Below are 13,199 nucleotides of genomic sequence, written 5' to 3'. Positions count from 1 at the left end.
TGAAGGAATTCTGGTGCCAGCTTGAGATTGTTTTGATCAATGATTTAGAGTCATCTAACAGCAGTCGAGTCTATGAATTCTGAATGACAATGTCTTGTCTTGAAAATGCAAAGAGTCAAAAGACTCAAATCGAAATTTAAAATCCATCCAGCCTCCCAAAGCAGGCTGCTTTCAAGAGTGTGTGACTATCTGACTGCAAAACGGAGTGAAGAAATGCCTATTACCAGAGCTGATATTCAACTGAAAACTTTGGAAATCACTAAAGAGCTGAACATACCCACAATCGAGTTCAAAGTCTGTGTGAACGATTGATGCGCCGAAATGGACTGTGCCTCCGTTGCAGAACTTGTTGCCCGGCGCTTTTTCTCGGACTTTAGGGAGAAGCTTCTGATGCTCTTTGATATGCTAAAATGGAATAAGCAAGACCTGCAGGCTAAAGTCTGTCATGCGTGTTGTGATTGTTTAAGTAACTCAATCGAAATGGGATTATCATACATACAAATCCATCCATCCATTATCATCATACATACAAATTTATTGATATATTTTAATGTATTTGTATGCTTATTTAATCATTGCATATGGCATATCTTGACTCTCTTGACTTTTTATCATCACTTTTTATACAAACAGGGTTTTGGGTGTTTTTCAAAGTAAAATGTTTTTTCTGGCCTATATGGGACAATAGCTTACTTCAGCCATCTAAATGGTGTTTTATACTCATCACTTTCCAACCCCCCATCTTTTTGTTTCATCAACGAGGCCACAGCACCAGGGAAAGTGGTGAGTCTTCAGTACCTGTAGCAGCAACAATATACGGTTCGTCTGGACAGCACACAGTTTAAAGGCGCGGCGCTGACTACATGTCACGCAGTCTTTTTCTGATGTAAGAGCCATCCAGACACCTAAAGAGAACAGAGTGCAGCTCTGTAAATGGGACACAGAATGGGAGACGATAAAGACTAGACTTTTCTTGGAAGCAAACGGAAGCAACAGCACCATTTACTTTTTCTCTATTTTGTGTGCGTGTGTGTGTGTGTGTGTGTGTGTGTGTGTGTGTGTGTGTGTGTGTGTGTGTGTGTGTGTGTGTGTGTGTGTGTGTGTGTGTGTGTGTGTGTGTGCGTGTGTGCGTGTGCGTGTGTGTGTGTGTGTGTGTGAGAGAGAGAGAGAGAAAACGCTTTGAATGTTTTCCAAAGGAATAGTTCTTATTTTTGCCAAATACTATTGTTCGATTTCTTGCAGAGATGAGATGAAAGTTCACTACCACTTTCATGTCTGTGTTCCCCGAGTCAGAAGGTGAAAAGGTTACCATAAGAACTGGAAACAGGAGGTAACAGCTAGCCCTGTTCTATCCAAAGTTCAAAAATACACCTATCGGCACCTCTAATGTTTACAAATGACCATGCTGTTCTTTGTTGTTTTGAACTCGTACACACAGAAATATAAAATTGCCAGTTTGTGGTTTTGCAGGGAACAACGTGCTGTAATTACTTCTTGGGAACAGTTCAGTGCAGTGACTTTGCGATGTCATTACAGTTCAGCAACCAGCAGATATGCTGCACATAACTACTGGGCCAGGGAATGCGGCACTCAAATATAGCATATAACTCTTCTGTTCAAAGATAAACCAAAGCAAAACTACTATACATTACTGAGGCTCACCTTAATGGTAGTATCAAGAAAGACACTGTAGCAGGCGGTAGTCCACGCCACTACTGATGATCCATCTGAATACTATAAGTGCATTATTAAATGCTGGTTTCTGAGAAAATAAAACAGCTAATGTAATATTGACAATATGCAGAAAATAATGTTTTATCTTGGCCAATTTTGGGCATATTTGCACTTTTTGCTTCACAAAATTTAAAAGACATCCACTCAAAAGAATGAAAGCTGAGACTTAAAATGTTGTTTTTTTGCTCAGTCGACTAGTTTTGTTGTCTCATGAGGAAAAGGAACTAAAGCAAAACTGCAGTTGGCTCTTTATGTTTCTGGTAGACACTCTTTGTTATTTTGTTATTGTTTTCGGTGTCCCAGTGGCCTGTTGATTTGAGCGGAGCACTAAGTGGTTGTTAATGGCACAAACACGACTGTGGTTTTAAAATAGCAGACTGCCCATTAGGCTGGTATTAACAAGGTAATGGCCCGTTACTAAACTGCTGAATGACATTGTCGCTGCCGGCAAGCCGAGCTGATGCCCGCAATGCACACATGACCAAACACACACACCTACACACACACACACCAAGACACACTTGCAGTTAGTTCTTCCATGCACAAATATATATGAGCTGCAGACTGATCTACAGTAACTTTGAATTGCTGCAGAGAAAAAAAGAGATGAGAGAAAATAGATAGAATTGAACAGAATAGAAAGGAAGAAAAATTGACTGAAAGACATAGCTGGGAGGTGTGACGGTGGTTATTAAAGCTGGGATGCACTGTGGTTGTTTACCTCGGCCCGGCTGTATTGTTGTGACTCAGAAATTATTGATAGGTAGGAAGAGACGGAGTAATAAAGAACTACACATCAGTTCTGTCTGTACATCCGACTGTCAGAAGGGCCTCTCTCTGAAAAACAACAGTGGTTTTGAATGACATTTAAGAACAAACTGTATCCTCTTCTGTGCTCTAGTGCAAGCATAGGTGTTCATGCACTGTTACTGTCTGTGTGTGCACATGATGCCTTTTTCCTTATTTGTTGCATTTTCCAAATACACAATCATATACAGTACACACACACACACACACACAAACACACTTCTTCACTGTGCCGCAGCGATAGGGCAGCGCAGTAGGGGGTATATCCCTGGGAAATCATTTCTCCCTCTCCTTTCTTCCTATTTGTAACTTGTCCTTTCAAGCAAGACGGCCCTTAAAGTTCAGTGGCACATTCTTCAAAAAAGGCTATTACTGGCTGCCTCTGATTCTGTATCATGCCGCGCACAGACCAGCCATCCCTCCTTTTTATGTTCCTCTCCCCCTGTCATCATTTTCTGAAGGCAAGAGACGAGAAGTCAGGGTTTCAGAAACGCTTGTGACCAATGCCTTGAAACCCTAAGCAGTCCATGCCTCTGACTTTGCGCCAGACGTCCGTATCATATCGCTTAAAGGGCCTTTTGCTTTTGATACTTGACAGAGCTCCCTCTTTGTCTCTCTCTCAGTGAATCTCTGTGTCACCCTGTGTGCCAACTGTCTATCACACTCGTTCTCTACACTTACAGGGCTCTATAAAACAGTGTGGGACTGTAACAGATATAGGCTTGCTTCTGAAAGGCATAAAGCAAAGCTGTAAGTTGTTGTTGGCCCCGGCAATGAATAAAGGTTCACTTACACACAATACTCAGCGATCATAAGACTGAATTTCTCAACCTTTTCTGGCCTGTAACCAAGTTTTAGACCTCATCATTTAATGTAAGTGTTTGAAAACGAAATAAATATGAAAAATTGTTTCTATTTTTAAGTTCATACTTGTATTTTGAGTTTCTACGTGAACATGTTTATATGCTTTAATGTCTCAATATGCCTCTATTCACCCTCAGTCTGAAGCATTTTAACGCCTGCCTCTTTAAGCCCCCCCTCCCAAAAAGCCCAGTCAGCTCTGATTGGTCAGAGTTTCCGTTTCTTCGGCATCTGTACTCTCACCGTCTGTACTTCATCATTGCAGCGAGGGAAGGACTGTAAAGGCACTATAGCAGCACTTCTATATACACCTACCTAATGTCATTTATATATACTGTATATATATATATATATGTATATATATATATATATATAGTTTATATATAATAATAAAGTTGTGACATCACAACCGTACAGAATTCCTTGTTTTAAGACAGTTTGTGAATACGCGCTGTGTGCATTTCTCTGTGGTTCAAGTGTTTTGATGCTTTCACAGTATTTATATAGCACCTCAACCTGCTTTATAATGAAAGAAAATTTACAATATGGGTACTTTAAATAATTACTGTTTATAAAAATATTAAACAAATACATTTCTCTTAATATCCTCCAAAGACTGCGTCTGACAAGGTCATGTTGACAAACCGACAGAAGAACATAATGGTTCATTCAACCTTGGTTGTTGCATCCTTTGATTCAGTGAATGGCAGCAAAGCTCCCTGGTGTTAATTAAAAATTAATGTCTTAATATGCTTCACCTTCAGTAACATATTGATAAACATACGGCGTTTGAATTCTTTTTTTCTATCCCTCAGGCAATTCAACCTGTTGTGTTGTGCTTAGATGTTAAAGAGCTGCACTTAGCTTGTTTTGCTGACCTCCAGCGGTTTAACTTCTCACCCTGCTGCAGTGACGTAGAGATTTTCTCCGGGGTGTGTCGGTACATTGTGACATCACTGTTGGGCGTGGTTATAGCTAGCACACTTCTGACTTGTAATTCAGTATTATGTTGCTATTTTTAATAGTGTATGAAATAGGATTGTCATGATTTAGATCATTATTGTCATGGTGCATCCACTTGACTACTCATTTGCGACCCCAACAGGACCAGAGCTAAGCCTGTTCCCTGGTCAGTTATGGCCGCGTCTTACCTCCATCATTAACATCATTAAAACATCCCCTCACCTCAGGCTTAAATGCTGAAGGCTGGTTAACACCTTGTTTAGGACAGATCATCTCCCCTTCCTCTTGTGTCTCTCCCCGATGCTCCTCTCCCTCCATCAGCGTGTCTCCCTCTGTCACCCTGCCACTCCCATCGTCTGTGACCTCCACTGTCATCACGGATGCCCTTGAGGAGCACAAATCTCTCCATTTCACAGGGACCAGACATAAGGGGGCTTGATTGCGGCAAATTGATCCATAATCACACAGTGCTCAGAGCTTTTTATCCTGCCGCCTCTTCATCTCCACTTTAGAGGCCCGCCGTTGGCGTATTTACATGCTGTCATCTCAAGGGTTTCCTCTGCTCCCACCCTTCTCTGTCTCTTTTTTCATCTGTCTCTCTCTGTTTCTCCTTTTTATTTCTTTCTCTCTCTCTCTACCCTTCATCCCCTTTATGACTCTCCCAATTTTCTTTTCTCTCCTTCTCTCTGTCTCCCTCCTCTTTATGTCTGGATGTGATTCCAATCGTCTCGACAGGGTCTTTGTAATCACTCTCTCTCTCTCCCTCACACACACGCACAAACATACACCTCTGACCAACACATATCTGCTTTTTTTCGGTTACATTATACGAAATAAAAAGACAATAGACAAATGGTCGATATTTTATAGGCAGATTTTATTAAATAATTAAAGTTTTTAATACTTTTAGGCCAACATAAAAAGCAGTATTCAGTATTTCCCTACCAGATTTTTAGTCAAATATGTTGGCTTTTAAAACAGCAGTCACACATTCATGTTGGGAGAAACAATTTACAGGAAGTATAATTGAACAGTGATATGATATGATTAAATCAAATATGACTTAACAGTAAAATGTAATGTTGGGGTGAGAACAGAGAAGGAAAGAGATCAAAAACAGGAATCAGATGTTGGAGGAGCTCAGTAAACTTTCATGTGTTGTCCTGCTTCTCTTTGTTCTCTTCACCTCTGTCTCATTGAATTTATTTCTGTCGCCCCCTTGCTGTCCTCTGTTTTTGTATCAATCCTCCCCTGTGTCTCTGTCCATCCACCTGTCTGTGTAAACATCCTCTCCTCTCTACCTTTCTGTCTTCGTCAGTTCAGAGAAAACACCATGGCCCCCATTGTATGACAATTAGAAATGTTTATGCAGGGACTCCATATTTCTTTCTTGCTGTGTCTCTCTCTCTCTCTCTCTCTCTCTCTGTCTCTCTCTCTCTTTCTCTCTCTTTTCTCTCTCTCTCTCTCCCCTCCTCACCTAGCTCAGAGTTTAGTTGTGTAATGTGTGAAGTGACAGGGGATGCTTTATTAATGTGTGAGGAGGCCTTGGCAGTGCCCCTGCCTCCCCACAATAAGATGAGCTGAATAAGTCTGAGACATGCCACAGGCTCTCCAGCACCTGCAGACACAAACACACACACACACACACATACCAAAATTTAAGTCAGGCACCTGGTCAGTTCCTGTAGAAGAAAACAGCATCATAAAACTCTTATCACTTTAGTGCCCTGCGCACTTCAGCACATATCCCCATCCCCATCCCTCTCATTCTCTCTCTCTCTCTCTCTCTCTCTCTCTCTCTCTCTCTTGTTGTTTGTCCTTGAGGTGGCAGAGGGTGGTGTCAGTGGGGTGGAGCAAGGGGGGGTTGAAGAGGTGCAGAGCTTTGATGCTTGTTGGGGCTCACTCAGCTGGGCAGTACATGGTGCTGCATCTCGTCCCAAGGCTCTGTATAAATTCAACGCCAGTGACAATTTACAGCTCGCGCCCATCCTCGATATGACGCACCGAGCGGGGCGCCAAGCGTGTCTTGTTGCCATCTCGCTAAAGTGAGGCTAATTTATTACATTGTAAAACCCACAGAGCAGAGAGAGGGGAGGGGAGGTGGAGATATAGAAAGGCCTTGGTTTGAGACATGTGGTATAATGTGTTATAAAGCTGTGGTCGGTGTGACATTGTTTTTTTTTATTATGTACTATGGTTGCAGTATGTTGCAGTTCATATGGAGCCCATTTCCCCTCCCCTTAATGTGCCAAAGATATTCCATGGTCTTGTTTAATACACAACCTAAGATGCTATTAAGTGTCCAATAAGATAACTGTCATCGTACAGTTTAGTGTCTTAGAGTCTTAAACTTGCTCCTCAGCCTTCCATGTATCTAAGTTTGGACACCGATGTTATTAAAGAAGTAAGCAAAACCGGCCTCCAGCTCCCCGAACCGACTTTACTTTTAAAGGGCTTAAATGTATTTAAATATATGCCATGATGCTTCAAGTAGGTCTTGACAGGGCTTCCTTTGTACCTGCTGAAGAAGAATGATGACGAAGATCTCAGTTAATTACATCACGTTACAACGTATGAGACTGAACCCAAAGTTCCCAGGACTGCTGTCACAGAAAAAGCTGACCAGCACAATCAGGACTGACCTTCAGAATCCATTAGATTTATGTTGTTTTTCACAGCCACTTTTCTTCTCTCTAGTAATTTACATATTTATCAAAGCTGATCGTAGTTTGACATCCTTTAATTCTTTTTTTTTCCTCTCGGCGAGCGGCGAGAGAATGAGCAGTAATGTGCCGCACAGTGCAGCGTGTGACTTTGGCAGGTGAGAAATATGCTGAGGGAGCACTTTGATTTGGAAGTGTGGGCATAAATTTTGCCTCTACCGCTTTCACTCACTCATTGTCACATTCCCCCCTCCCCTGGCCGGCCTCACCCTCTTACTGTAGCCCTCTCTCACTCTCTTTCTCCTTCTCTTCCTAATGCTAATACTTGGATATATTTTTTAGTCATGTTCTCTGAGCTGCTCTGACAGGCCCACAGAGGATGATGTGAAGGTCAAAGAGGTTCATTATTTGGAGATCTGGCCCTTCAGGAGTAGGTAAAGTTGTCACACCAGCATGGCAGCAGTGAAGAATTAAAGTGACAAAAACAGTTTCGATGCCTAGAATATGTTTTTGCAAAGTTAAACAGAATATGTTTGCGTGAAATTTTCTTTCAAAATCACAGATTTTTCCAGCATGTGTGGCTGCTCTATTAGAGTAACATAGACCAAAAAGGAGAGAAAATAAACATGTAGTGTATATTTGTGAACATTCTTGGTCATGCTCAACCTTTAAAAGGTCCCATATTGTAAAAAAAGAAAGAAGTGATATTTTATATTATAAAACAGGTCCAGGTGCAGTATAACACTGTGAAAGTACCGAAACGCTGTTTTTATCAGTGCAATATAAATATCGTTGCGTGTTGGACTGTTAGTTGAACTCAACAAGCATTTTAAGACATCACAGCGGGCTCTGAGAAATTGTGCTTTGAATAGTTTACTTTTTTTTTTAAATTTCATTAACTAAATAATGAATCCACTAATCAATAATTAAAATACTCATTAGTAGCAGCCCTAATGTACACACATTTGAAAACCCCAATCATCATAACACACTAAATAAGGAAAATGTAGCACATCTAAATAAATAAATAAAAAACAAATAAAGATGATGAATCTTATTAAAATGGTTCTGCTGATATATGAAATGGCAGTGTTGTTGGTTTGACATTCAGCTCAGGGTGGAAGGCATTTATTGTTGAAACTCTTCTCAGTCTTTCCCTTCTTCTACAAACTGTCTGCAAATAAATAAAAAGACTTCCAGGAAAGAGAGTTAGATCTTTTGTGTTGCCTTTGGAAAGCTACTTTTGAGTCAAATCCCTTGCTTTCTCTTTCTCTTTTGCTTCTGCCCTCTCTTTATCCGTCTCCCTCTCATGACAGCCCCCCGCCTGCTGATCTCTACTGACACCTTGAGGTCAAGAGATGCTGCTGCAGCTGTGTGCTCAACCATTACTTGACCCTAACCTTCATGTTATATGTTACCCACACCTGAGACAAAATGTGATTTTCCGTTACATACAGCCCCGACTATGGTACTTTTAACTGGTTCCCTCTGTGCGTTGGGGTGCCTATGGAACAGTGGGACTTAATTTTGTGCTACAGTGCTTGGCTAAGCACAGCCAGATACAGAGGGATGCCGAGATACAGACACATAAACACAACAACTACTTGGGGAGCATTTGTGAGAGCCCTGAGGAGACATAGTCACACACACACACACACACACACACACACACACACACACACACACACACACACACAAAACGACGTGGGATAAACAGTGGATCCATTGTAAGCTCCAGGAGTCTGCAATAAGAGATTGTTTTGATGGAGCAGCAAGGGCACACTAGCACTGAGACTAAATGTAGCATGGCCACGATGGTTGAATTCCCCGACAGTCGGGACCTTGGCAGCTGCCTCTGGTTTGGCTCACAACTTTCTGGGTTCTTGGTTTTGCTGTAGGGAGAAAGGCTGTGTGCATGTCTGCGTATGCTTTTTTTCTTCTTTCCTGATTGCAGCTTTGTACTGTACAATGTCTGTGTGTGTGTGTGTGTTTGTGTTTGTGTGTGTGTGTGTGTGTGTGTGTGTGTGTGTGTGTGTGTGTGTGTGTGTGTGTGTGTGTGTGTGTGTGTGTGTGTGTGTGTGTGTGTGTGTGTGTGTGTGAGTGTGTGTGTGTGTGTGTGTGTGTGTGTGTGTGTGTGTTTGTGTGTGTGTGTGTTCTTGTATCAGGAGCTGGTGTGGTGGCCTGGGGTCGAGGCCAAAGTACAATTTCTAAACGATGGAATTTCACAGCCACCGAGCACCCAGCGGCCGGCCAAACCGCAAGCACTCACATTTACAACAAACGGCCCGCCCCGCTCCACGGAGACTCCTGAATGGCAAAGCCATTTGTCTCTGTGAAGGGCAGTGGGAGAGTAAAACGAAATAAAATCAGAGAGAGAGTACTTAAATGGAACAACGCTTTTTTTTTTGTTACGACCCCTAACCACTCAAACAGACACACCATGTACACACACACACACACACACACACACACACACACACAGAGGAACACACACACATACACAGAGGAACACACACATGCACACCAGGCTAAATTGGAATTAAGGAGAAGGAAAGGTGCATAGCCTGTTGCTAATTAGCATTTTCTCTGCTCAGCAGAAGCGGGTGGAGGAATCGATAAGATATTAAGTTTGTGTTATAGTGATGAGGCACGCAATCACTTTCACCCATTAGCAACAACACATTAGAGGAGAAACACTGGCCAAGAAAACAGCGAAATTTTGACCTCTGTGAATTTCAACTGGGCTAGAATTACAGAATAAAGACTGCTTGTTTTTCTGTTATTCATCTGCTGTATTTGAGGAATGACAGCAAGAATGATCATCCAAATATTACATTATGGTAATTTGACTTTTAGAATAGAGCATTTTCACCAAAGACCATGTCATTTGAATTTACCCTCAAACACCTCACAGCAGGTATCAAATGAAATATGTAAACACATCATTCTTGTGTAATTAGATGTTTCAGATAAGTAGTCATTTATATTTCAAGAAGGCAGAAAAAAGATCTATGTTTTGAGGGGAGAATCCAAGACATCTCAATTTGCATCAAACCGTTCTTTCCAGGTTTGACAAGTATATTGAAAGGCTCATAAACTCTTATTTATGCAAAAATCCACCAATAGAGTGACTGAAAAAGCTCAAGACAAGTCTCCAAGGTATGACGCACCTGTCCAACAGAGTAAGAGCAGGGGAGGAGAGTGTCTAGCCAGAGAGAAAGCTTCATCCAGACCTGAAGACTTAAATCAAAGAAGACCTCTATCACACCTGTTGCTGGCTGATTCTGACCTCTGTAGATGTATAATTCACCTCCCCCAGTTGATTATTCTGTGCCCGGTGTTGGTTTGATGTTTGATTCATGTGCATCTGGCAGAATATGGATGGCCAGGTCAGTTTGTGTTTTGACCCAGCCTCTTACACTGGACTGTTATATATTATATATTAATATATAGGAGTCCTACTTAAGATAATAATATAGGAGTCTTATCTAAAAGTGAGTTTTTACAGTGCCTGTCTACAAGTTTACTAGAACTTTGTGCATTAACAACACTTCTTTCTCCCTTTACTTTTCTTTACACCTCCCTCCCTGTCTCTCCCTCCTCCCCCCTCACAGACCATCTGAGTCCAGAGAAGGAGAAGAAGCTGGTCATTCTGACAGCTCGTGTTCACCCTGGAGAGTCTCCTGCATCCTTTATTTGTCAAGGTAAAGTTTTAATGTTAGACTGGTGCCCTGTTTCATTGCTTCTAATGCTTGATCATCTACACTGACATGTGTCAGAGTTTCATTATATGTTGTGTTTAAAGAAGTAGATATATATATTTATATTTAAATTTTTACTAGTCAGTGTCTTTTCAATATATTTTCTGTACTTTGTAACACCTGCTACTGCAGTAACTGCTTGCTTTTGATGGAAGAATGAATTTCAAAGAGACTGAAGTTACATTTATGGACACAAAATACCACCATGTAAAAATATAGACTTAAAGATGACATAAAGATGTTATATACATGTGCCTGGAAAAAAGAAATGAAAGTTAAACATGTTTTACACATTAACAGAATAGAAACCTGAAATATAATCTAAAAATGTTTTGTGTAAAAATGCCAGTGTTGCAGAAACTTCCACGAAATATAATCTAATATAATAATAATAAAATTACAAAAACAAATCATATTACAAAACCTCTTTCTCAAGTCATGATATAAAGGACAATATAAAACAAAGGGCATTTCATTTTCTGCAAAATTGTATTCATTATGATAATGGACCTGCATAACTGACAAATCCTGTACTTTAAAGCACCTTTTCCTCCAGATTACACGGGTACTAAAGGGGCAAATTAGTGTCACATTAGAATAAGAATTATCAGAATGAAAACAACAGAGGCTGAGATATTCATTTGTCCATCCCTCTTTTGGGTCAAGCTCCAAAAATGATGGATCCTACCATAATGCAATTCATTTTTTGTTGATGACTTCAGGGTAATTTTCTCTGACTTTAGAAAGCTCCCTCAAAAGCCACAGGTGACATTATGCAACAGTTTCCAAAGAGTACGACACATGCTAAACTGAACAGTGAACACCAGTCTCGTAATTTTCAGAATCATGCTAATTCATTCAAGACATAGATATGCTCTGCACCTGAACCTGAGATGTCTGGATGTTACAGGAATAGGCACAAGACCCCGTGTTTCTATACAATATCTCAGGAAATACAATCCAAGGATATGGTAGGGTTGCATTGTCTCAAAACTAATAAAACTGAGCACCTTTGGGAAATTGTCTCCTTGTGCAGTATAATAGTTTTAGGAGGATGTAATGACTTTTAGCTCTCTTCCACCTGCTCAGAGTGAGGTGAGTGGGAAGGTTCACTCCTTCTGGGTCCAACTTTCCTGTTTATAGGAGGCCGGTTTAAAGGGGAGTGGGGGGGGGGCAGAGGGCACGACCTTACCTTTAGTGGTGGTCCCTGTCCACTACTTTGACTAAGTAAGGCAGACTGAGAAAGGTCCATTAACGTTAACGAGGTGTAGGAATGCTGTTTGTGAGGAAGGGACTAATAAAGGGAGGAGGTAGAGGTAGAAATAGAATGTCTATCTATCTATATATCTATCTATCTATCTAGCTCGTATATCTACTTATTTGTCTTTCTCATCTGCAGTATCAGTTGTGTGTGTATGTTTCAGAGTGTGTGGATCATCATGAATCAGATGAGTTGGCATCTAGCCCGCTGTGTGCTGTCTGTTTTTCCAGCTCTGTCAGCTCCATTCCATTTGTATCGATTTAGGCTTGACATCTCCTATTCCTCCCGCGATTCTGACGATGCCCCCTCGCTGTCCTTCCTTCTCCTTTTGTTTCTCAAAACTCAATTAACTGCCAACCCGTCTTCGGTTTTCTTTTCAAGTCTGTTTCACTGTGTGTGTATGTTTGTGTGTGTGTGTGTGTGTGTGTGTGTGTGTGTGTGTGTGTGTGTGTGTGTGTGTGTGTGTGTGTGTGTGTGTGGTTATATATATGTTTAATAGGTGTGATCGACTTCCTGGTGAGCCAGCATCCTGTGGCTCAGGTCCTAAGAGATCACGTGATCTTCAAGATCGTCCCCATGCTAAACCCTGATGGAGTCTACCTGGGCAACTACAGGTATACAAACACACGTTTTAATTCTTAATTTGTATGCATCGCTATCTTGCACAGAATTCACACATTACATGGTTTTATACCCGGCTACATGGGATTATATCCTCTTAACTCCACCTTAAGGGAGCTTAATGAATTCATATAGCTCACAGCAGTGCATTTGTTAAAAGATTTGGCCATCCTCTCCTCCTCTCTGTCTTTAACACTGTTGCTGCAGCTCTGTGGGCAACCTCCTCTCCGCTGTTTTCCTCTCTTCTCTTTCCCTTCTTCATAATTGCCTTTTACTTAATAGGCTCAGCCCCAGGAATACTAATGCACACTTAGATAAGCATCAGCAGCGTGCTCTCAGTGTGTTGGTGAGTGCCATCTAGTGGCGGTGCCTCGTCACTGCCTCCAAAAATATTTGCATAGAATCTCAGTTGCTCCCCAACAGTGACATTCTCTATAATGTTGTTGACTGTGATAGGTGACTGCTTAAAGGCTATTACCATTAACTCGCTTGCACATTGAGTGGTGATGAGCAGCGTATTGACAAAAC

At 41.3% G+C, this 13,199-nt stretch overlaps 1 protein-coding gene across 1 annotated transcript in view; it reads left to right on the top strand.

Annotated features, from left to right (window-relative positions):
- The window catches only part of agbl4 (AGBL carboxypeptidase 4), a gene marked incomplete at both ends in the record, with an annotated part of 285,820 nt that overhangs the window by 243,322 nt on the left and 29,299 nt on the right, over positions 1–13,199 (top strand). Inside the window, 2 exons of the mRNA XM_083940174.1 lie at positions 10,643–10,732; positions 12,550–12,664. Of these exons, the coding sequence (XP_083796300.1) occupies positions 10,643–10,732; positions 12,550–12,664 (205 nt within the window). The remainder of the gene's footprint in view (positions 1–10,642; positions 10,733–12,549; positions 12,665–13,199) is intronic.

The sequence above is a fragment of the Echiichthys vipera genome (genome assembly GCF_963691815.1).
Source record: "Echiichthys vipera genome assembly, chromosome: 3".
NCBI classification, from domain to species: domain Eukaryota; kingdom Metazoa; phylum Chordata; class Actinopteri; order Perciformes; family Trachinidae; genus Echiichthys; species Echiichthys vipera.
This window is presented reverse-complemented; position numbering and strand designations above follow the sequence as displayed.